Source organism: Pelecanus crispus, chromosome 17, assembly GCF_030463565.1.
Source record: "Pelecanus crispus isolate bPelCri1 chromosome 17, bPelCri1.pri, whole genome shotgun sequence".
Classification (NCBI taxonomy): domain Eukaryota; kingdom Metazoa; phylum Chordata; class Aves; order Pelecaniformes; family Pelecanidae; genus Pelecanus; species Pelecanus crispus.
Genome location: NC_134659.1, coordinates 870,092 through 891,093, shown reverse-complemented (window position 1 = coordinate 891,093; position 21,002 = coordinate 870,092). Strand labels below are relative to the sequence as shown.

At 60.9% G+C, this 21,002-nt stretch overlaps 1 protein-coding gene across 3 annotated transcripts; it reads right to left on the bottom strand.

Annotated features, from left to right (window-relative positions):
- Positions 1 to 4,329: 4,329 nt before the first annotated feature.
- Positions 4,330 to 12,124, bottom strand: PPM1J (protein phosphatase, Mg2+/Mn2+ dependent 1J). Of its 3 annotated transcripts, none has more exons than XM_075722396.1 (10): positions 11,886 to 12,124; positions 10,382 to 10,577; positions 9,535 to 9,849; positions 8,881 to 8,993; positions 7,327 to 7,411; positions 5,647 to 5,765; positions 5,358 to 5,421; positions 5,072 to 5,179; positions 4,760 to 4,911; positions 4,330 to 4,477 (listed from the first exon to the last, which is right to left on the bottom strand). In XM_075722396.1, the coding sequence occupies exons 1-10, from the start codon at positions 12,122 to 12,124 to the stop codon at positions 4,330 to 4,332; spliced, it is 1,539 nt and encodes a 512-aa protein (XP_075578511.1). The 3 variants fall into 3 exon arrangements, with proteins under 3 accessions (XP_075578511.1, XP_075578513.1, XP_075578514.1); XM_075722398.1 differs by having other exon boundaries at positions 9,535 to 9,858; positions 10,451 to 10,577; XM_075722399.1 differs by having other exon boundaries at positions 9,535 to 9,853; positions 10,461 to 10,577.
- Between the last annotated feature and the right edge of the window lie 8,878 nt (positions 12,125 to 21,002).

Sequence of the window (21,002 nt, the reverse complement as noted above, 5' to 3'; positions counted from 1 at the left end):
AGCCGAAGCCAGCCGAGCCGAGCCCAGCCGAGCCGAGCCGAGCCGAGCCCAGCCTAGCTGAGCTGAGCCCAGCCCAGCCCAGCCCAGCCACGCCAAGCCGAGCTCAGCTGAGCCAAGATCAACCCAGCCCAGCCGAGCCAAGCCCAGCCGAGCCTAACCCAGCCGAGCCGAGCCCAGCCGAGCCGAGCCCAGCCTAGCTGAGCCCAGCCGAGCCCAGCCTAGCTGAGCCCAGCCCAGCCGAGCCCAGCCCAGCTCAACCCAGCCGAGCCGAGCCCAGCCGAGCCCAGCCCAGCCGAGCCATGCCAAGCCGAGCTCAGCTGAGCCAAGATCAACCCAGCCCAGCCGAGCCCAGCCGAGCCCAGCCCAGCTCAACCCAGCCGAGCCGAGCCCAGCCGAGCCCAGCCCAGCCGAGCCACGCCAAGCCGAGCTCAGCTGAGCCAAGATCAACCCAGCCGAGCCGAGCCCAGCCGAGCCCAGCCGAGCCCAGCCCAGCCGAGCCTAACCCAGCCGAGCCGAGCCCAGCCTAGCTGAGCCCAGCCCAGCCCAGCCGAGCCCAGCCCAGCCGAGCCACGCCAAGCCGAGCTCAGCCAAGCCAAGATCAACCCAGCCGAGCCACGCCAAGCCGAGCTCAGCCGAGCCAAGATCAACCCAGCCGAGCCAAGCCCAGCTGAGCCAAGCCTAACCCAGCCGAGCCCAGCCCAGCCGAGCTGAGCCCAACCAAGCCAAGCCGAGCCGAGTCCAGCCCAGCCCAGCCCAGCTGAGCCCAGCCCAGCCGAGCTGAGCCTAACCAAGCCGAGCCGAGCCCAGCCGAGCCAAGTCCAGCCCAACCCAGCCGAGCCCAGCCCAGCCCAGCCGAGCTGAGCCTAACCAAGCCAAGCCGAGCCGAGCCGAGCCCAGCCCAGCCCAGCCCAGCCTAACCAAGCCAAGCGGAGCCGAGCCCAGCTGAGCCGAGTCCAGCCCAACCCAGCTGAGCCGAGCTCAGCCGAGCCAAGCTCAGCCCAGCTGAGCCCAACCCAGCCGAACCGAGTCCAGCCCAACCCAGCCGAGCCGAGCCGAAGGGCGGTGCCGGGGCTGTGCCCCTTCCCCGCAGGGCCCAGTCGCGGCCCCAGGGACACCCAGGCTCTGCCGCTGTTCCCTCGCGGAGCCACGGGTGCCATCCCCGGGTCAGTCCCCAGCCACCGGGTGTCACGGCCTCAGCCAGCCTGGGCCCCCCAGGGGCAGGTGGGGGTCCCATTTTAGGTTACCGGCGCCAGGCGGGGAGAGGGGCAACCCCGGCACTGCCGGGAAGGGCTGAGCCGCTGCTCCCAAACCCCACTCCCAGGGGCCAATAGCAAAGACCACCCCGCGCTTTGCCCCCTAACCGGGGATCCTCCACCATTGCAGCACCTCTCGAGGTGCCTTTCCCCCCATGAGTATCATTTCTGGGAGCGCCGAGAGCCGCCGCTAGCGAGAGGTGAGCTCTGCCAGGGAAGGCCGATCCCAGCGGGAGCCAGCAGCCGAACCCCATTGCACCCCTCCTGCACCCCCGCGTGCTGCCCAGCCGGCTGCTCGCTCCCTGGGCAAGGCCGTGGTGCGGGGGTGAGGGATGTCCCTGTCCCCAGGGCCTCGAGTCCCCTCCGTAGGGGCGCTGGCAGAGGGGGGCCGCGATGCACCGGGCCCCGCACCCAGACGACCCCAGCGCTGCAGGCGGGGGCTCAGGCTCTCCTCGCCCGCAGCGGGCTGGCAGCAAGGGGGGGCCAGGCTGCTCCTCCTGCGACGCCCCAGCTGCGGGGCCGAGTCCCTGCCGCTCAGCCAGGGAAAGGCAGCCCCAGGGCCCTGGCCCAGACCCAGGCTCATAAACTGCTGCTATTTTAAGGGCTCGGAGACAATTTTTCTTAATTTATCAAGCCCCAGGCCAGGAGTCGGTTCCAAAGGAAACGTTTCCTTAGTAAAAGAGGGAACCACAGAGGAAGCTTTAAATGCAGCCTCTGCCTCCTTGCCTTACCCAGCAGCTCCCAGGCAGTGACCTGGAAAAGCAGAGCCAGTTCTCAGCCACCGGCATGAAGAGCCGAGGGAACAGAGCTGTGCAAACAGGCGTGGGGGGAGCTGGGGGTGTGGGGAAAACATGTGAGAGCATCGGGAGCACTGGGGGTAACAGCGGCAGGCAGGGACATGCGACGGCAGGGATGCTTCCAGCGTGCAGCCTGCCCTAGAGGCAGCAGGTAGCTGCGGCTGGGATGCCCGAGCTCCCAGAGAGGTGACCTGCTCCTCCAGCACAGCCACAGCCCTGGCAGCCGCAGCCTGCAGAGCTGTGCCTCCATCCGCAGCCCACCCCACTCCCAAAGGAGGGACCGGACCCCACAAGCAGGGAAACCGTCGCCCTTTCCTCCCCTCCACTCCCTGCCTGCGTCCAGGCGCTGCCTGCAGCAGGGAGCAGCCGGGGGGCCCAAGCTGGTGCCTGCTGCTTTTCAACGCTCATCCAAGCCCAGTGCAGCACTCACCAGCCAGGTCCTGTTTTGGGTTACTGACCCACCCCACAGCCCTTTCCCTGCCATCGCCCGCCCCCGAGAGCCGTGCGCCCACACCAGCCCCAGGCAAACCCAACCAGCAGCCCCCAGGCAGCACCGAGCAGAGACTGGCAGCATGGCCATGGGCACAGGAGGGATGCTCCACAGGGTCTGGCCAGCGCCAAGGGCACAAGGACAGCAGCTCACATGGCTCTGTCTGGGCCTATTTGCTACCAAGCTTGCCTACATAAATTAATCAGAGCTAATTGGCTTTTAGGTAAGTCTTCTTTGCAGGAGCTCTGCAAGAAAGACTTTGAAGTGGGATTGCAAGTGGCAAAACCTTTATTTAAACACACAGTGCTACACCAGGACAGGCTCCCAGCCCCAGTATCACTCCCTGCTTCCTCCAGCATGGAAGATGTCAATAGGTTAAAATCTCGCTGGATAACTTTCACTTCCCATTAAGTGCACCCAGTTTATTTACATCTTGCTGATTACAAGAGACAAACAACATTCACCAGAGGTGACACTTGACAAGAGCTAGCTGCACCCAGCGACAGCAGGACACAAACTACTGGTGCCACAGAGCCTTTCCAAAACAAGGGGCCATGGCCCAGCTCTCCCCCTTGCCACACTGCCAGGATGGGATCATCCTTCACGTTTTGGGAGGATGCAACGCTCTGCAGAGGTCCAGGAAACGCACCCAGAGGTATGGGTGATGCAGAATAGGATACTGTGCAGAGATCAACTGCTGCTACAGCTCTGCTCAGCACCAGCTTTGAGATTATTAAGAAAAAGGAGGGAGTTGCCTCCCCCCAGTCACAGCCAAGCTGCTTTCGTTGTGGGTTTCCAGCCCTCAGCTAAGCAGATCCATGCAGCACGTTTAAGCTGTTAAGCTTGGCTGAATAGGGCTGCTCTGTGTGCAACTGCTGCTCAGCAGTGGCCAACTTAGAGCCACTCAAAAATATAGACATAGATTCATACAGACTCCACACAACAAGTAAGGATTTCGACATTTTCCAGCTCAGCTCCCCAGTTAATAACAAATAATTGGCTCCAGAAACACAGCAGTGATCCAAGGCATGAAGAGGGGTGGGGGCAGAACCGGTGGCACAGCCAGTGCAAGTGTGATAGCTCATTCCTCCCCAGGGGCTCTCGGGGCACCGCAGTGACCGAGCGCCGCCCCGTCCTCCCAAACCAGAGACTAAGACAAGGAACGTGGCTGGGACGAAGGCATGAGGGGGCAGAGAGGGCAAGCACAAAGCTGGGATGTCAGTCGTGGGGCTCGCCCACCGCCATGCCACCCACCACCGGACTTCTGCCAGGCTGAGCATTGCCTGGCTGCCAGCAGGGCTTCACCCCGGGCCACGGCCCCTCAGGGGCCCAGCGCCCAGCCCCAACAGCAGCTTCGGTGTCAGCAGTGCAAGTGTCACAGGGCGGGAGGAGAGGAGATGATTGCAGCAGCAAGCACACGGTTCTCCAGCTACGAGTGCCCCCCCAGTCCGATGGCCATCGCACACTGCTGGAACAAGCACACCCGGGCCCAGGGCGAGGTGCAAAGGACGCATCGAGAAGCCAGGGAGCATTCAGGCTTTTCACAGCAATCAAGAAAATGGCAGCATGAAAAACATCCCGCAACCCCAGTCCCTGCTCTCTGTCCAAGGCCTTTCCATCTCCACCCAGGGCTGGAGGGGGATGCCCTGGGCAGGGCACAGGCAGAGGCTCCAGGTCTCTTACTCTTCTCGCAGTCGGCTCAGGGGAAAGGCAGCCCCGAGGCAGCACCGGTGTCCCGCTCATCTCCATCCAGGCAAAGCGAGCCCCTCTGCCCCGGGGTCTTTGGGCATCATGTGTAGTTGCCCGGGCCGCCCAGAGGGATCACAAAGACAGAGATGTCATCACCAGAGCCCAGCTTGTCGTTGGCCAGCCGCCAGCCCCGCTCCTTCAGCACCCCCCTGGACCGCACCACCAGCTCCTGGGCCACCATGGTGTACCTGGGGGCAAAGCACAGCAGCTCGGCACCAACCCCAGACCCCACAGAGCCCCTGATGCAGCACGCTGCGGTCCCTGGCAAGGAAGAAGCTGGAGGAGCTAGAGGTGCAGGAAAGAGTCCCTTGGAGAGGAGAGACATGAGCTCAGATACACACATCCAGGGGAGCATTGCATGCTGTGGAGCAACAGCACCAGCCCCGAGGCACACATGGTCACCACGCTGCTCCAAGGAGTGAGGAAGATGTTATAGAGCAGGATACGCTCATCCCCCTGCCCACACTCACCTGCATGGGTCATTGGGCTCATAGCTCGTCAGCACCTCCATCACCACACGGGCCACCTCCTTGTCATTGGTGACATCCCAGAGCCCATCGGTGCCCAACACCAGAACATCGTCGGGGCAGTGCTCGTACTGCGTGAGGTCGTAAACCCTGACCTGGCAAGCAACGGGGCAAGACGCGAGGGTGAGGGGCAGAGGTGGCTCCTGGAGAGCCCAGGCCAGCACTGGCACTGCCCTGAGCCGCTGCGCCGGGGATGCGCTCACCCCGACCGTCTCAGGAACCCCTGGGCACAGAGCGGCCGGCAGCCAGGCTCACCTCCGGGAAGCAGGACAGGAAAGGCTTGATGTGGATGTTGGAGCTGAACACCTTGAGGTCATGGTCTCCCAGGCCCCGCGTGACTCCGATCGTGGCCATCACCCGAGCCTGGGGAACGACAAAACCAGCAGAAAGCTTTAAGCTGCTTCATCTCTGCTTCCATTCCCAGCTGAGGATTGGTGGCTTTGGAGCAGCAACAGCACGAGCAAAACCAGGCTGGAAACCCCTGATTCAGCAAGGGCAGGCGGGGAGTGACCCCCACACGGCTCCTGCCACAGCACTTCACCTTTTTGCCTTCCCCATAGATAAGTGGAAACTTCAGGTCATCCTCTTCTATCTTTTTGTAAGCCCTGATTAAAATAAGCCAGAGACAATGTGTCAGCAGGTGAAGGCTTCCAGCACCTCCCCTGCCCGCTTGGGACACAGCATCCCCCGGGATGAGGCCCCTTCAAGAGCTGGGTACCAGCGTGCCGCAGCCCTGCCCCATGGGAAGGGGTGCAGGAGCCGGGCGGCCGCGCGCAGCGGGACCCCAGGGCCGCCCCTCGGCACGGAGCCTCCACAGGTCAGGGTGTTACCAGCCGTTCATGTTTTGGTCTCTGTACAGCATCTTCTTCCCCAGCTCCTTGGGCTGGATCCTGCGGGGGAACTCGAGGTGGGTGAACTCCTTGCCCAGCAGCTCGGGCCTCAGGAACGCCTGCGGGACGAAGCGATGGCTCAGCCGTGGGGCTGGGAGAGTGGGATCCACACAGCATCGCCTGCCCCGCCAGCACCTCGCTGGGCACCGCCACCACAGCATGGCACCCGCCAGCCATGGGACCTTGGCCACGGCATTTTGTGGTGGGGACAGCATCAGCTGCTCTGCTGCAACTGGAACAGGTGGTGGTGAAGCCGCTGCAAACCACCTGTCTGTGCTTGCCCAGAGGGGAGACGAGCTGGGGACAGCCATGCCAACACCCAGCAAGAAGGTGAAGCTTTTGCATGGAGAGTTTTGGGAAATGAGGATCTCCAAAAGGGATCAAAACCCAGCAAATTCCAGGAGAAGCTGCAATTTGCCCAGGAGGAGTCACAGCCACAAACCTGCCGGGACCCCAGGCTCAGCACAGGGCACAGCACCTGCCCCCAAGGAGCCGATGGCTCTTTTCAGAAACTGTCCTGGCTGCAGCTGTGACGAGGGATGAGAAGCAGCACAGCAGCCCCAGGGCCTCCTGGAGCACAGCGTGCAGGGGACTGGGAATAGGGACAGCGCTGGAAAATGCAGATGGAGGAAGAAAGGGGGAGAGCCCTCAGGAACCCGGGAGGGTTCGGTGCAGAGGCATGCAGAGCCCCGTCCCGCTGCGGGGGGGCCCTGACCACGGCCTGGGCACCATGCAGGCAAGCAAGCGTGCGCCTGGCCCCCTGCCTGCACCCTGCCCATCGCAGCCAGCTGGAGACAATCCTGCTCACAGCAGTTTCCTCCTCTCGGTCATTCAAAAATAGATTCAAGAAAAAAAATGCCTCAGTGTTTTTCCAAGTACATTGCAAGCCAGAAGATCACATCCAGCAAGACCTCCTCCAACACAAACGCCTCCTCCTCTCTGCTGCCGTCAGAGAGGTCTTTATAACCTTAAAAAGTCTCCCTGTGTGGCACAGAGGGGTTTGTCCAGGCCAGGCAGGAGAGGGAGCTTTCAGGAACAAAGCTACAAACCCGCTGGCACACATCAGCTCCCTGCCTCCCCAGGGAGCAGCTGGGGAAGAAAGTAGGACTCGCCGCGAGCACTGCGGCTCCTTCGACCGTGCAAAGGAGCACGACGGGTGGAGGGAGCAGAGCCGTGCTCCTCCCGGGCACTGCGCAAGCCAGCCCGGTGCTCCTGCAGCAGCAGGCGGGTGCCCACACCAGCAGGCGATGCTCCCTGTTCCCCAGCCAGGAGCCGGACAAGATGGACCAAACCGGCCCCATGCCAAGAGCCCACGATCCCAGGTCCTGGCCAGGCTCGCAGGCACAGCCCCTCATGCTGACCCCACAGCAAACCAGGGCTCCACCAGCCACGAGATGCCCCACGCCAGCGAGGCAGGGCAGCTCCCCACGTCCCAGCGCCTCTCCCCAGCCCAGTGAGCTGGCTGGGATGGACAAGTGCCACCAGCACGTCCCAGCCGTGAGGCTGCCCTTATCCCCTGGGACTGCACCAAGAAGGCAGCCTGGCAGGCAGCACAGGGGGCTGGGAAGGGGCCGGGAGGTGGTTCAGCAGGAATGAGGTTAGAAGAAAGTTCTTTCTTACTAAAAACTGCAGCCTCTGCCTCTCTGTCTCTGGAGTAAACTCCCTGGACATTGGAATGATTTCCCCATTACGGATGATAATGGCCCTGCAATGAAACATGGAAGGGTGAGATTAGAAAGGAAGAGAGATGTGGGGGAGCTATGCCCGGCTCTCCAGGGCCGATTCCCTGCACGGCTGCCCAGGCAGTGCAACCCCCTCCCCTCCGCTGCCTGCCCTCTTCCCGGCCCTGAGCTGGGGGCTGCTTGCTGGCTCCGCTGCAGCTAACCCCCCCAGCCCCTGGGCAGGCAGGGCATGCCTCCCTCCGGGACAGGGAGGAAGAGAACATGGAAGAGAAGCGTGGGGCAGAGGGGAATGAAGCAGAGCAAACCAAAGGACAGGATACGGTTAGAAAAGGAGCAGCACAAAGGTGACGAACCCTCCTTTAGAGGGGAGCCATGCACGGGACAGGCAGAAATTACCAGCAGCAGGACACAGGTGCAAGTGCCCGGCCCACACCAACACTGTGGCTCACTGCTGGGGCCGGTCTGATTGTTTGATGTGTTAAAAAAATAGAAGTCTGATTTGAGATGCTTCTGGATGTCATGGGGGGGTGGAGGATCTCCAGCACTGGTGGCTGCCCTGCCTAGGGCTGCGGGTCTCCTCCAGGGATGCAGGGCCTGACGGAGCCCAGCGCTGGCAGCATCCGATGCCCGAGGAGGGAACACAGACCCTCGCTCAGCAGCGTGGTTACGGCCTCGGGACCCCATGTGTGCTGCCATCCCGCGTGGCCGGCATCTGGCCACTGCTGTCATGGAGGGGCCCTGCACCCAAAAGCAGAGGCATGAAGGCTCTTCTCCTCCTCCTCCTCTGTCCCAGAGCTGGAAGCACATCCTCCAGCCTCAGACAATTTACCAGAGCCTGTATTTGCTGGCCTGACACTTCTGAGGACAAGCTAACCCTGCAGTAAATAGAGGGCAATTCAAACAAGCTTCACCCTCAGCATAAGGCGGACTTGCCTTCCTGCTATTGCTTGGGGGGTATGAACACACCCAGGCGCAATTACAATAACGCACCCAAGGAAATGCATGGATCAGTCAAAATCCTTGGGCTCCAAGCTCCCACAGGACTCGTCTGCACATAGATTTACATGTCCTTCTGAAACAGTTCACTGGTATGAAGTGTGCCCTAAAATGACTTCTTGCACATTTTTGAAAGCTTTGGTGAGGGCAATTTTCACTCCCCAACTCACAGCCCAGGCCAGCACTGGCAGCAGGGGCTGGGATGTGATCCAGAGCCATCTGAGAAGCAGACAGGATGCTGCTGGGAAGGGAGTAAGTCCCAGATTTTGGGAGGTGATTCTGCAGCCCTCTCTGTGCACCAGCAAACACAGAGATCACAGCAGGGCACGCTGTCCCCAGGGTGTGCAGGTGGGCAAGGGGTGGCTCTGCCTGGTCCTGCTGCCTCTGCCCTCTCCAAGACAGCCCAGCTTCAGGGATGCCTCCACCACTGCCCTGCTCTACCGGGGTGCTCCCCGATCACCAGGCAAAAGGCGGGGGCTGCCTGGCAGGGCCATACCTGCTGTCGCCGGCATTGGCCACGTAGAACTTGCCCATGAGGTAGACGGCAGCCAGGGCGCAGCAGCCCCCAGACAGGTGCTGGGACGCTCGCTCCCGCTCGATCTGGTCGTCCTGGGGAGACAGAGAGCAGCTCCAGGCAGGGCAGACGGGTGGCCCCACGCCAGCAAGCAAAGCTGCAAGCAGCCCAAAATAGCGCCTGGCTGCTCCGGCAGCACCTTGGCTGCTGGCCGAGCCCTGGCTCCAGGTGGGAAGCAGCGGCCAGCCGGGACCCAGGCACCTTTCCCCACACAGCCCAGGGGCAGCTGCAGGGCTGGGGCGGGGCAAGGGTCCTGCGGGCCAGCCAGGGACACGGCTTCACCGGGGCAGTGGAGAGGGCAGGAAAGAGCGAGACAGGAGGGGAGCAGCTGGGACTGCTGGAATGAAGCACAATGAAGCCCTCTGCACCCACACAGGTCCAGAGCCCAAAGCTTCTGTGTCCTGAACCCCCCCAAATACGGGAGACCATCACAGTGCCCTCTCCGAGACTGTGCTGCCAGGAACTCTTGCTGCAGAGCTGCCTTTTGCCAGAGGGGAGAAGCCAATGTTGACATGGACAACAAAGAGATGCTCCCAGGGGATACCTGGGCATCCCCGCAGCCAGGGGCTCGCTCACCATGTGCTTAAAGGCGTTCTCGATGGCGCCGATCACCAGGCTCTCATGAGAGACAGCTTTCTCCAGGTGAAACCGTGGCACAGCATCATTGGGGACCTCCCCAACGTCCTCTGCAAGGGGCACCCGGCTCGGCTCCACAGGGCTGGTCCTCACATCGTGCAGGAGGCAGATGGGAGGTGGAGCGGGGTCCTGCAGGATGTCCACGAGGTCCCGGAGCTGCTCGCAGATGTGCAGGTGGAGCCTCTTGGATGCCATGACAGCAGCACCGCTGCCCGCATGGCCGTCAAACAAGGCCCAGTAGTGGAAATAAAAACCCTTCCTGCCCTGCGGGGAGAGACAGGAAGGTTTAGCCAGCCTGTGAAGAAGCAGATGAGACGGGGAATTCAGAGCAGCTGGGGTCACCAGCTGAGGACAGCAACACAGGGCTTTGCCTCCAGCTTGCAGGTCCCAGCCCAGCACAGGCAGGACCGACGTGGGCAGCTGATCAAGGGTGTCTGGGCAAGGACTGGTGTGGGCAGCTGATCAAGGGTGTCTGGGCAAGGACTGGTGTGGGCAGCTGATCAAGGGTGACTGGACACGGCCGGCCCCTGGCTCGAGCCCAGCCCTGCATCAGACACCTCGTGCTGCCAGCAGCGTGTCTCCGGCAGCCAGCTCCTCCAAAGGGGAGGCACGACGAGGCCAGCGTGGCAGCCACCTCCGCAGCCCGCCGGGGCACATGGGCCAGCGGCCTGTCCGAGCCAGCCAGCTCCAGCACGGGCCAGCAAGGACAATGGCAGGAGCTGGCCGGGAGCAGGGGCAGGAGGTCTGGGACCCAAGGGAATCCCCAGGGAAGCAGCAGTGGGCACACACCGCCACGGGCCCCATCTTGCATCCTGCCGCTGGGCATCCTCCCTGCACACGCCGCCCTGACTCTCACCCCGTCCAGCTCCCCACCGCCATCCCTGGACAGCAGCCGGCCCCTGGGGCTGGGCCTCCTCTCCACAAACACAACCTCGCAGCACGCCTGGTCCTCGTTGTGCTGGCTCTTCCCTGCATTTATCACCCTGCCAGGAGGAAACAAGGTATAAAGGCTCTTTCTTTCACACCACACTCCAGCGGAGGCCAACCCGCAGCACCTCATCCCCCCGACCCACGTTCGTGCCCCCACATCTCCGGGGATGCTCTCCCGCAGTGCTCCTGCCCTGTCTGGGGCAGGAGCAGCCAGGCAAGGAGACGTCCCAGACTGGTGGCAGGGGTTGATCCGAGGCCGGCGGCAGTACTCACTGCCACCAGCGCAGCTGGGTCCTGGGAAGAGCGGCCATGCAGCATCCACCGAGGGAGGTGACCAGAAAAAGCTGGGGGGTTTGCTGCAGGTCCCTAGCACTGCCCCAAGCACAGCAATTGCCTGAAAACCTGCACCAGCCTCAACGCACACACACCCAGCCGGGACTCACGGACACTCAGCAAAGGGATTACAGCCTCGTCCGTGTCCCATCACACCCAGCACCTCTCAGAGGGGGCAGGTGCCTCAGAGAAGGAAGACAGACAGCGATGAAGACGAAACCAGCAGAACTTTTACAAAATGCTAACTTTTCACAGCCTATGCTGGCAAAGCAGATTTCAGGTCTAGATTGCAAAACCTGCTCACGGGAGGAAGCTACAGACGCCCACAACAGGATGAGCTCTCTGGGCACAGACTTTTCAAGTGGTTTGCAGAAAGAAGTCTCAGGAGATGGAAGAAAAGTATTGCTGCTGAGCAGAGGGTAGTTTTTGCTCAGGGTACTCCTACCCTAGTAGGAGGGGCAAATTAACATCTCAAAAATCTCCCTTAGGATATCAGGAAGATCAGGTTGAGCAAGGGATGCAGGAGCAGACTGACAGCACTGAGCAGCAGAGGCGGCCTTCCAAGCCTGACCTTCCCCACCTGCCTTGGGCTAAGGGTGAAACTCGCAGCGAGTAAAAGGAGAAGAGAATCAGGCCCTTGAAGGGGAAGTCAAAATCGGGTCCCGTTCCTAAGACAGCTTCAATTCCTTCTTCCCCTCGAGTCCTGCCAGAGCCACAGCAGTTCCTTCACCACTCGGTGTCAGTTCCCCATCAGAAACACCGGGTACCGTGCAGAGAAGCACAGAAAGCGAGAGACAGAAGGGCTGGACAGCCTCGGGGATGGGCGAGAGCACAGCCCCCGCCGACGGCTTTCCCGTCAGCAGGCATTTGGAGACGAACGCCGCTTCCGAAGCAGCAAAGCAGGCACCGCCGGCTGCCTGCCACCCGCTTTAGCTCCTCAGGCTCCCGCTCCGGTGCCGAGCGCGGCCAGTCCCACCCTCCCCGGGCACCCGCGCCCCCCGCCCGGCCCCGGCCCCGGCCCCGCTCACTCGGCGTAGCCCGTGCTCCAGGGCAGGCGGCGGCCGTCGCGGGGGCTCTGCACCGCCCGGCCCGCCTGGTCGTCGGCGCGGCGGAGCTCCTCGGGCGTCAGCTGCAGGAAGGCCGGCCGGCAGAAGAAGGGGCCCGCCGGGGACCCCCCGTCCCCGCCCCGGGGCTCCGCGGGGGGCTGCCCGCCCGCCCCCAGCCCCCCCACCAGCTGCGCCACGGCGGCGCGGACCCGCGGCAGCATGCCCGGCCCGGCGGAGCCCGGCAAAGCCCGGCCCGGCGGAGCAGAGCCCAACGCGGCCAAGCCCGGCCCGGCCGTGCCCGCCGCCCCGCCCCGCGGCCCGCCCCGGCGGGGAGGGAGCCGGGAGGGGGGGGGGGCGGCCGCCGGCGCGGCAGCTCTCGGCACGCAAACCGGGCCGGCTCCCGGCCCTGCTCCCGGGCCGGGCGGAGGGGGAGCCGGTCAGCAGAGCCACCCCAAAGGCAGCCCGGCGCGGGGGGGTCTCTTACCGGCTGCAGGAGGCAGAGGATGGCGCTCCGGGAGAGGCAGGCTCGCCCTGCCCACGCGTGGCCGTTCCCCTCCCTGCGCTCTCCCCGCGGATGGGGGTCCTGGCCGGACCCCCGCCGGGCTCCGGCGGAGCCACCGGCTCGGCTGGAACATCCCCTTCCAGGGGCAGGTGCTTTGTCACTCGCCCTGCGCCCATCAGCGAAACCCAACCCGCTCCAGCCGTGCCAGGCTATTAATAAATACCAGCCTGCAGAGGAGCAAGGAGGGAAGGTGAGAGGACCGAGAGCAGAATCTCTCCCTTCCACCCCGCCTGCTGCACCCCAGCGCTGAGCAGGGTGCAGATTTAGCTGACCCAGAACAGCACGTTCTCCCTGGCTGCAAGGGCAAGATCTGGCACTTTAAACACAATCACCCGCACAGCCCAACCTTGGCACCCTCCCTGCCTCCGAGTTCCCACAACAACAACCAACCTGCTGGAAAAAACCCACGGTATTTGCTTTACAGTAGAGTAAAATCCAGGTTCTTTCCTAAGACCTGTGTGCCGCAGTGCTCTCAGCTCCCCAGAGGAACCACTTACTCCTTTCCACACAGAGCTTCTGTGCTGCAAGGTCAGAGCAGAAGCAGGGCTCTCACTGCCAGCTCTGTAAAGCGCTCCACACTTTAGCTGCTGCCTTCTTCAGGTGAAGCTCTTCTAACTGTACCAGGCTGTTAAAATCACCCTACAGAAGCTATTCAGCACTCCCATCTTCTAATCCCTAGCCTTAAGCTATTCAACAGCCTGACTTTTTAAGGTCCTCACACACCCACACCACCTTTCCCACTGTGCTTTCTGCTGCCTGCTCGCACCCCCCTATTTGAAACTGCTGCTTCATTTCCTGCCTTGCTTCGCACCCACAGCTCACCTGGGTGTCCCAGCTGCTGCTTGGCTCCAATTAAAGTGTTCCCTGATAAATATATCCCTGCTCCCCCATTATGGGTGCTACAAGGCTGAGAGGCAGCTGGAAGCAGCTCTGGCCTGTAGCTTTTTGCATTGGCGGCCTAGCTAAAATGCAGGCAGGTTTATAGCAGAGTTTTGCATGTTTCTTCATCGTCTCTTGTCTTAGTGGGTCAGATTTTGTCACAGCATCCTATCAATAACCACGGTGATTCCTGAGCTCCTGCATGAGCTGCTCTGCTGCTGGTACGGAGCTGCCCAGGTACAAAGACCCCCCCTGCTCAGAGCTTTTGCTCCTCTGCCCCCTCGCAGGGCCTGTGCCCCCTTCCCCGGCGGGAGCTGCGTGTTCTTGTGCCTCGGGGTGGGCTGCGGCTGCCCCCGCACCGCCGCCCCCATCACCCCTTACCCCGCCGGGGCCGGCGCGGGGGTGCGCAGCGGCCGCTCCCCGCGGCAGGAGGGAGCCCGGGGGGGTGCAGGGAGCCCGGGGGGTGCAGGGAGCCGCGGAGGCGCTGGAGGGCGACACAGGCTGCGCTACGGCCCCGGGAGCCGGCCCGCCCCGGCCCCGGAGCCCCGGGGATGCCCGCAGCGCCCTGGGCGAAAAATCTGGGGAGCGGGCTGCGAGTCCCTGCGCCGAAAGGGGGGGCTGCCAGCCCTGCCCTGCTCCCTCGTGAGGGGCGGCGAGGGTGGGCAGCCCAACCGCCTCGGAAACAGCCAAGATCGCTTCAGAATTCCCTGACTCCTTCAGCTCCGTGCAGCCCTCTGTAAGCTGCTCTGGGGGTCATCGCAGTCGCGGGGCCGGGGGGCCCTGTGCTTTGGTGGGGTTTGCAGCCCTGGCACACGCACGGGTTGCACAGCTTCACGTGTTTCTGCTGCTGGCTCCCCATCTCTTTCCTCATGGCCCTCCGGTGCCTTCTGGCTGTGTGTGTGCTCCGGACCCCTGAGGGGCTGGGGGCCCTGGGGCTGCCCCAGCATGGCTGGGAGCTGTGGTGGGCAAGGGGGCTGGGGGCCACCTGGGAGGAACTGGGCCAGCCCAGAGGCCAGCACCCCTCCAGTCCCTGGCCAGCAGCCCTGGGTCCTCTCTTTGCTCTGGATGCCTTCCCCCTTATGGCATCTCTGTCCTGCTGCCGGTCATGCAGGTGCGGGGGGCTTGGATATTAGGAGTGCAATATCCTCTGTGTTATTAAGGCTGAAAATCACTGGATTCTCTGGGGAATGTTTCTTTCCTCTGTAGGGCTGCTAATCTGCCCTGTACTGCTGAGTCACCAGGATGCTTTCCTCAGAAAGAAGGAAATGGCAGTTTCCAAAATGACTTCTGTGTGAGGCTGATCCTGTTTTGTATTTGTTGTTTCTGTTACGCTAAGCACTGTACAGGAAGAATGGTATGACATAAAAACATGCTGCAAGAATGCTCCCTGAAACAATGCAATGCTAATAACTGTTTTCCAGGAACGAGGGCTACGTTTCCTCCTATTCATCCCGCCTGCCAGCTCAGTGTGAAGCTTCCTCCTTGTCTGCCAGTCTGGTGTTCCCCTTCGCAAGGCTGCCTGGCACAGGACCTGTGCGTGCGTCTGGGGCGCCCGCAGTTACGGACTGAGTCAGGCTATGAGCTCGGGGAGGCAAATGCCAGTAAATGGCGCTTCAGACATCAGCGGCCCTGCCCTTTGCCCATCCCACCCTTCCTGCCTGGGATGCCCGTACTTTTGCTGCCCCGCTTGTGACCCAAAGCATCCTCTTCTGACCCAAAGTATCCTTCCCTGCCTGAGTGTGGGGCCAGGCACTCGCCCTCCGTGGGCATGGCTTCAGGTGAGCCTTCAAAGCTGTATTTGGCAGATCCGCTGTCCTGTGTGATTCCTACCAAAGCCACCAGCTTTCTGCTTCCAAACTCGGCTCTGGAGACACCTCTCCACCCACAGGCTGCACTGAGCTCTTTTTAGCAAAATGAAATTGCAGCAGCTGGTGCACTGGTGGGTGCAAAGCTGGGGAGGCTTTCTCCCGCAGCCGCCAGAGCTGTTGGGATTGCTCAGGCTGATCTAAGCCCAAGGTTTCTGTGTCGCTTAGCATCATCGGAGGGTTTCTGCTGGACCCGGACACTGGTGTTTCCTTCACTTCTTCAGCTGGGTGCCTCCCTGCCCACAGCCCCGGAGATGGGATAAGCTCTCGGGTCCTCCCCTCCCTAATCCCCGAGGGTTTGCCTACGCAGAGTAGCGGGGGTGTAGGGTTATGACATCTTCTCTGTTTCTGGACAAAGCTATGTGAAAACGGTAATGAAAATGTTTCCTTTTGACTTCTAGGGGGCAACTTGGGGAACAATTTTCCAAAGCGCTTTTTAATTAAAAGCTTTCTTTCAAAGAGAGGAGGTTTAATTCCTTTCAAAAACTTTTTTTCTTTGAGAAGAGCAGCCCTTTTGCTGGTTCTGCATATCTCTGTGCAGGGCAAGAGGAGATGAGTTCACCAGGGCAGCAGCCACATGTGCACGGGGAGCACTGGGACCAACAATCCCCTGCCAGCCTGCTGCCAGGATAAACATTGATTTAAAAACTAGTAACGCAAGAATTGGGATTAAATGATGCTATTTCGCTTAATTTCTTGTGCAACTGCTTAGCATTAAAAAAGCCTTTCTAAGTTTCATCATTCAGCTATGTTGCTGAGCCCCAGAGGAGGTAGGATGAAGCCAGAGATATTTCTTTGTGAAAGAATGACATGTTGGTGGCATTTAAGCCAGAACAGAAGTAAATTAAACATCTAGATCATAAAAGTACCAGAGGATGTTTTAAAATAGGCTCTTTGCAGCAGTGCATTAGTTGACTGCACAGCTTTACTGTGTAACGAGCAATATATTAATTTATAATTAGTGTAATACAGTGAAGCTCAGCAAATAGCTCTGTGCACTCTGGGTAATTCATCAACAGAAGAAGCAGCTCTTAATGGTTTCCAAGGTTTGCCTGTCCCCTGTAATTGGGAAGTTCAGAATTTATTGTTATTTCTTTTAAGGGATAATTTGATTGCAACCACACATCTTTATTCCTTGCCTGCTCCCGCTCAAGTGCTTTCGGAGCGTTGCGGCTCAGGGTGTGTGCCCTCTCTGCAGGTTGTTGCAGTCGGTGCTTTGCAGGCCGGAGGACCCGGTGTTGGTGTGGATTTCCTGCAGGCTTTGCCCTCCCATCTGCTTGCTGCCGAGGGGGAGGTCAGCCGATTAACCTCCTTGGGTCACTCTGCTTTTCCCCCTCCGCCGCTACCAGAACTGCCTTATCCCTTTCACATCGCCTGAGGGATCTTCAGGCTAAATTCTGCTCTCAAAGGCTTCACCAGTCCCCTGTTCTCATACAACATCACCTGACAGTAGAAGTATAGAAAGGCAATAATAAATGTGTGATAATAAGGCTAATTGCAATTTATGGAGCCTTCGGGGATTTTATTTTGCAGGGATCTGGAGTGGGACTCGTCCCTGCCTGTGTGGTGGGTGCCCTGGCTCCCCGGGGAGCCTTGCTCCCGCACCTCTGTATTGTCAGGCTGGGAATCTGCACCGAAATTCCCCGTTGTCAGCAAAGTCCTCTGAAAAGAGAACAAAATTCTCAGAGCTGGGTACTCTGTGCTGAGACAGCCTGGAGGCACCGGTGCGTCGTCAGAGGAAGTGGATAAATAAGCTTGAATCCTAATTCAGTGACCCACTGAAAATGGGATGTGACAAATCTTCCCCAGGAATAAAATGTCAGGAGTTCTGCTTTTCCCAGCTCTAATAAAATAATTTGTATGCCTCTGCCTATTAGCAGCTGCAGATAAGTTGATCGCACTGAGGATTTAAAGTCTTCTGCTGTGCCCATCCGCCTTGGCATAACCATCTAAGCCAAGCCCTTGTCGTAAGCCCCGAGTTTTCTTCCTGGAGACAAAGCGGGTTTGTCGGCTAGAGAGCACGGGAGGGTTCTGGGCATGCCGACAGCCATCCAGTCTAAGGGGAAATGATTTCTTACTGGTAGCAGGAGTGTTCATCACCCAGGTTTTCCAGTGCAGTTCCTTTCCTTGCCAAACTTGTCTTGTTAAGGACACTAAGAAGTTTTTTTCCCCCCATGGTAAAGCAACGGTCTCCTTGAGGAATCACAGCCAGGGAAGAGAGCAGTGCTGAGGGCTGCTGCTGGACAGTCGAACAAGAAGTCGGGGGGAAGGAGGAATTACCGCGTTCACTTCCAGTGGAATTTAAATGAAATCAGTTTTACTGGAGCCTTAATTCTTCCCCTGCATTGAAATGCTGTGATCTGGAAAGCAGTGAGTTTGTGTTTCTGTACCATTACATCAATAAAGAGCTTGATTTTTGTAGGCTTCCTTATTGAATAATCTGGCCTAATTTAATTGGAATTTGGTTGGTGTGAAAGGTAGTTTTGATTGCGTTTGCTCTTGATCGTTTCCATTAAAACTTTGTGATCTGAAAAGTAATATGTTTGTATTTACTTATCACAGCAATAGAGACCTGAATTGGCAGGCTCTATCAAATTACCTGATGAATATAAACAGCAGATTTAATTTAGTTTCATATTGATTTTTGCTATTATTATTAAAACCCTCTGATCTGAAGAATGAGATGCTTGTATTTCCTTAATATCTTATCAGTGGGGTTTGGGTTAATCTTGTAGAGCTTTTACCTTCTCTTTTGAGCAACCAAGTCTCATTAATCGGAATTTAACATAAGGCAATCTCAACTCTAAAAAGTGTGGGGGGGAAGAGAACTCAGTTCCCTTAGACAAAACAGCAAAGAAACCTATTCGTATCGTGGGCCTCTTAAACCAGGAGTATTCCCCCGGCTCCCTGGGTGCATTTTGGGGTGACTCTTCCCCCAGGGAAGAGGCCAAGGTTTCGGGTCCCCCAGGAGCTGTGCGGCCGAGCCTGGGTACGGGGGTGGCTGTGCAGGAGGGACCCTGCTGGGGGAGGCTGCCGGGGCCGGGCGCTGCTTTGGCCAGCACTGCTTGGTTTTACTGCTCCGAACTAGAGGTGTCATAAATCAAACCAGGATTAAAGAGGGACAAGTCTGGGCTTCTGCTGTGGATGCACGAGGGAGAGAAACCTTCCCTGGTGGGGGAACCTGTCTCTGCCCTGGATCCTTTCCCAGGAGAAAAAAAATGGGAATGCTCGATGTAAGGTGCTGCAGAGGCACTGAGAGGCTGTGGTTTGCTCTGAGTGGCTGCAGAAACCCGCCTGGATCGGCAGAAACCCGCTTGGATTGGCAGAAACCCACTTGGATGGGGGAAGGAAAGCTGGTCCGATGACGAGCCTTGCCAGAGGAGCAGGAGCCGGGGCTCTGGGACGCAGGAGGGGCTGAGTCGCGGTGCACAGCAAAGCAGCGAGGGTGCTGGGCGACAGCGAGGAGCTCAGCTTGGTGGCGGCCTGTGATGTCCCGGGGCGTGCGGGGAGCAAGCTGCTGCTCCAGCCGCGCTCGGGGGGCTACGGGGCTTGGAGAGCCCTGGGGGCCAGCGGGGGCCTGGCGAGGACAGCCCGAGTGTGGCACACACGGGGCTTTCAGCAGAGGCCTTTCCGAGGGCTGGCGCCCAGGTGGGGAGAGGGGATGCACGAAGGCTTCGGTGATCTCATGGAAAGAAAATGGCTGTGAGATTCGCAAACCGCCCGCGTGTGGTTTGTCGGAACAGCTGCCATGGATCCGTAACTCAGACTGGTCTTGGAAATCATTCAGTGCTTCCAGCTGAGCAGTGGCTTGAAAGGTCCAGGAGTGAACTGTGAGCTGCCTTCAAACAACAAAGGCTTTCATCGATACCCAAGCGGTTTTGAGTAAAGCAAAGCAAAGGAGTTCTATGTAATTCCAGCCTCTCGTCTCAGCTGTCCTGAGGCTGTGGGACTGACTCTGGGCCCTTCTCTGCGCCACACACTGATGGCAGCGATTGTTGTGATAAGTCAACCCTTGCTTTTGCTGCTTGTTGGCATTTTACAGCCCGTTGCTGCCCGTTGCCCCAGCAGCACGTGCGGAGCCGTGCCCGGGGGGTTTGTTGGGCCAGCCCAGACGCTGCTCTGGGGAGACAGCGGTGCCGGGCCCGTGCCTGCGTCCCCCGTGTCGGGCGTGGGAGTCTCCTGCAGAACTGGGGCCAGGTGGGCACCCGTATTTCGGCAGTTCATCAAATCAGAGAATCGTTTAGGTTGGAAAAGACCTTGAAGATCATCCAGTCCAACCATTAACCTACCCAAGAGTTCTTGGCTCTGGGAAAGCTCCGAGTTTGGGTGGGTTGACACTGACGCCAGGCTCCCGCTTTGAGAAGGAGAGTGCCGCAGGAGCGGGGCGGGCAGTCTGTCTGTCTGCCCATGTCTGTCCCCACACCACACGGTACCACTCGTCGCTCACCGGGGCCATCACACCTTTTTTTTTTTTTTGGGGGGGGGGCGCAATTAGTCTTTTAGGTAAATTAGCTAGGACCAGTCCTCCCTCCTGGCTACATTATGAGCAGCGGGGCTACTTGGGGCGGGGCAGCGGTCTGCCAGGAGGGGCCGGCGGTGGGGCGGGTCGGTGCGGAGCCGGGTGTGAGCGGGGATCGCCAGTCCCGGTCCCCGGGTTGGTCCCGGTCGCCGTGCTAAGGCCAGGGCCGGTGGCGGAGCCAGGGCCGGTCCCGGTGCCAGGGCCGGCAGCGGAGCCAGGGCTGGTGCCGGTGCGGGTCCCGGTCCCGGTGCGGGTCCCGGTGCCGGTCCCGGTCCCGGTGCGGCGGCGGGCGGCAGGCGGCGCTGCGCCCCTTCCCGGGCCCCGGGGCCGCTCGGCTCCGTTCCGCGCCCGCCGCCCCCGCCCAGCCCAGCCCCGCTCCCAGCCCCGCCGAGCGCTGCCGGTGCCGCCGCCCGGCGATGCCAGCGGCCCCGGCCGCAGCGGACGCGGCGCTGACCCGGCGGAGCGGGCGGGCGCACGGCGGCCATGGGCAGCGGCGGCCCCGGCCCGCACGGACGGCAGCGGCAGGTACGTGCGGCACGGGAGGAAAGTTTGGGGCGGGGCGGGACCCCCGGGCCGGGCCGGGCGCGGCGGCAGCGCCGTCGGGGCCCCGCGTCCCCGTCGGGGCCCCGCTGCCCGGGGCGAGGGGACGCTGAGCCCGGCCGGGGGCAGGGCCGGGGCGGGGGGGGGGGACACCCTGTGCCCCCCCCGGGGCCGTGCGAGGCTGCACCGGCCCCTCGGCCGCCCGCGGCGGGGTGGGGGGCTCGGGCGGGGCTTCGCCGTAAGTTTCTCCGCGCCGGCTCCCGCGGCGGGCTCGGTCACGGGTGACTCCCAAAAAAGAGGGGACCGCCGGCCCCTGGCCGCCCTGCGGCGGGGGGGCCGTGCCCGCGGGAGGGGGTGCTCGCCCCGAGCGGGGCCTGGCTCTGGCCACCGGCTCGGGCAGGGTCCTGCTGCGGGGGGGGGGGCTCTGCCCGGGGGTGCAGTTTGCCCCCGGTGAAACGATTCTGCCAGCCCTGCGAAGCCCGCTCGCGGTTTTGGGAGGCGAAGCGCCGCGGGAGGGCTCCGAGGTTACAGCAGCCAAAAACGCTCCTTGGCCCTGGAAGGGGGCATCGGGAGGGAGCGTTGCCTGCCTTTGGTGCAAGCTGTCCCCTGCAGCCAGAGCTTCAGGCAGGACGGGGTGGGACGTGGGCTTCCATCTTCATCAGCTTTGTTCCCCTCTGCTGCAAGTCCTTCGGCTGGGGTGGACCCGCTCCTGGCGGGTGCCAGGCCGGCGCGGG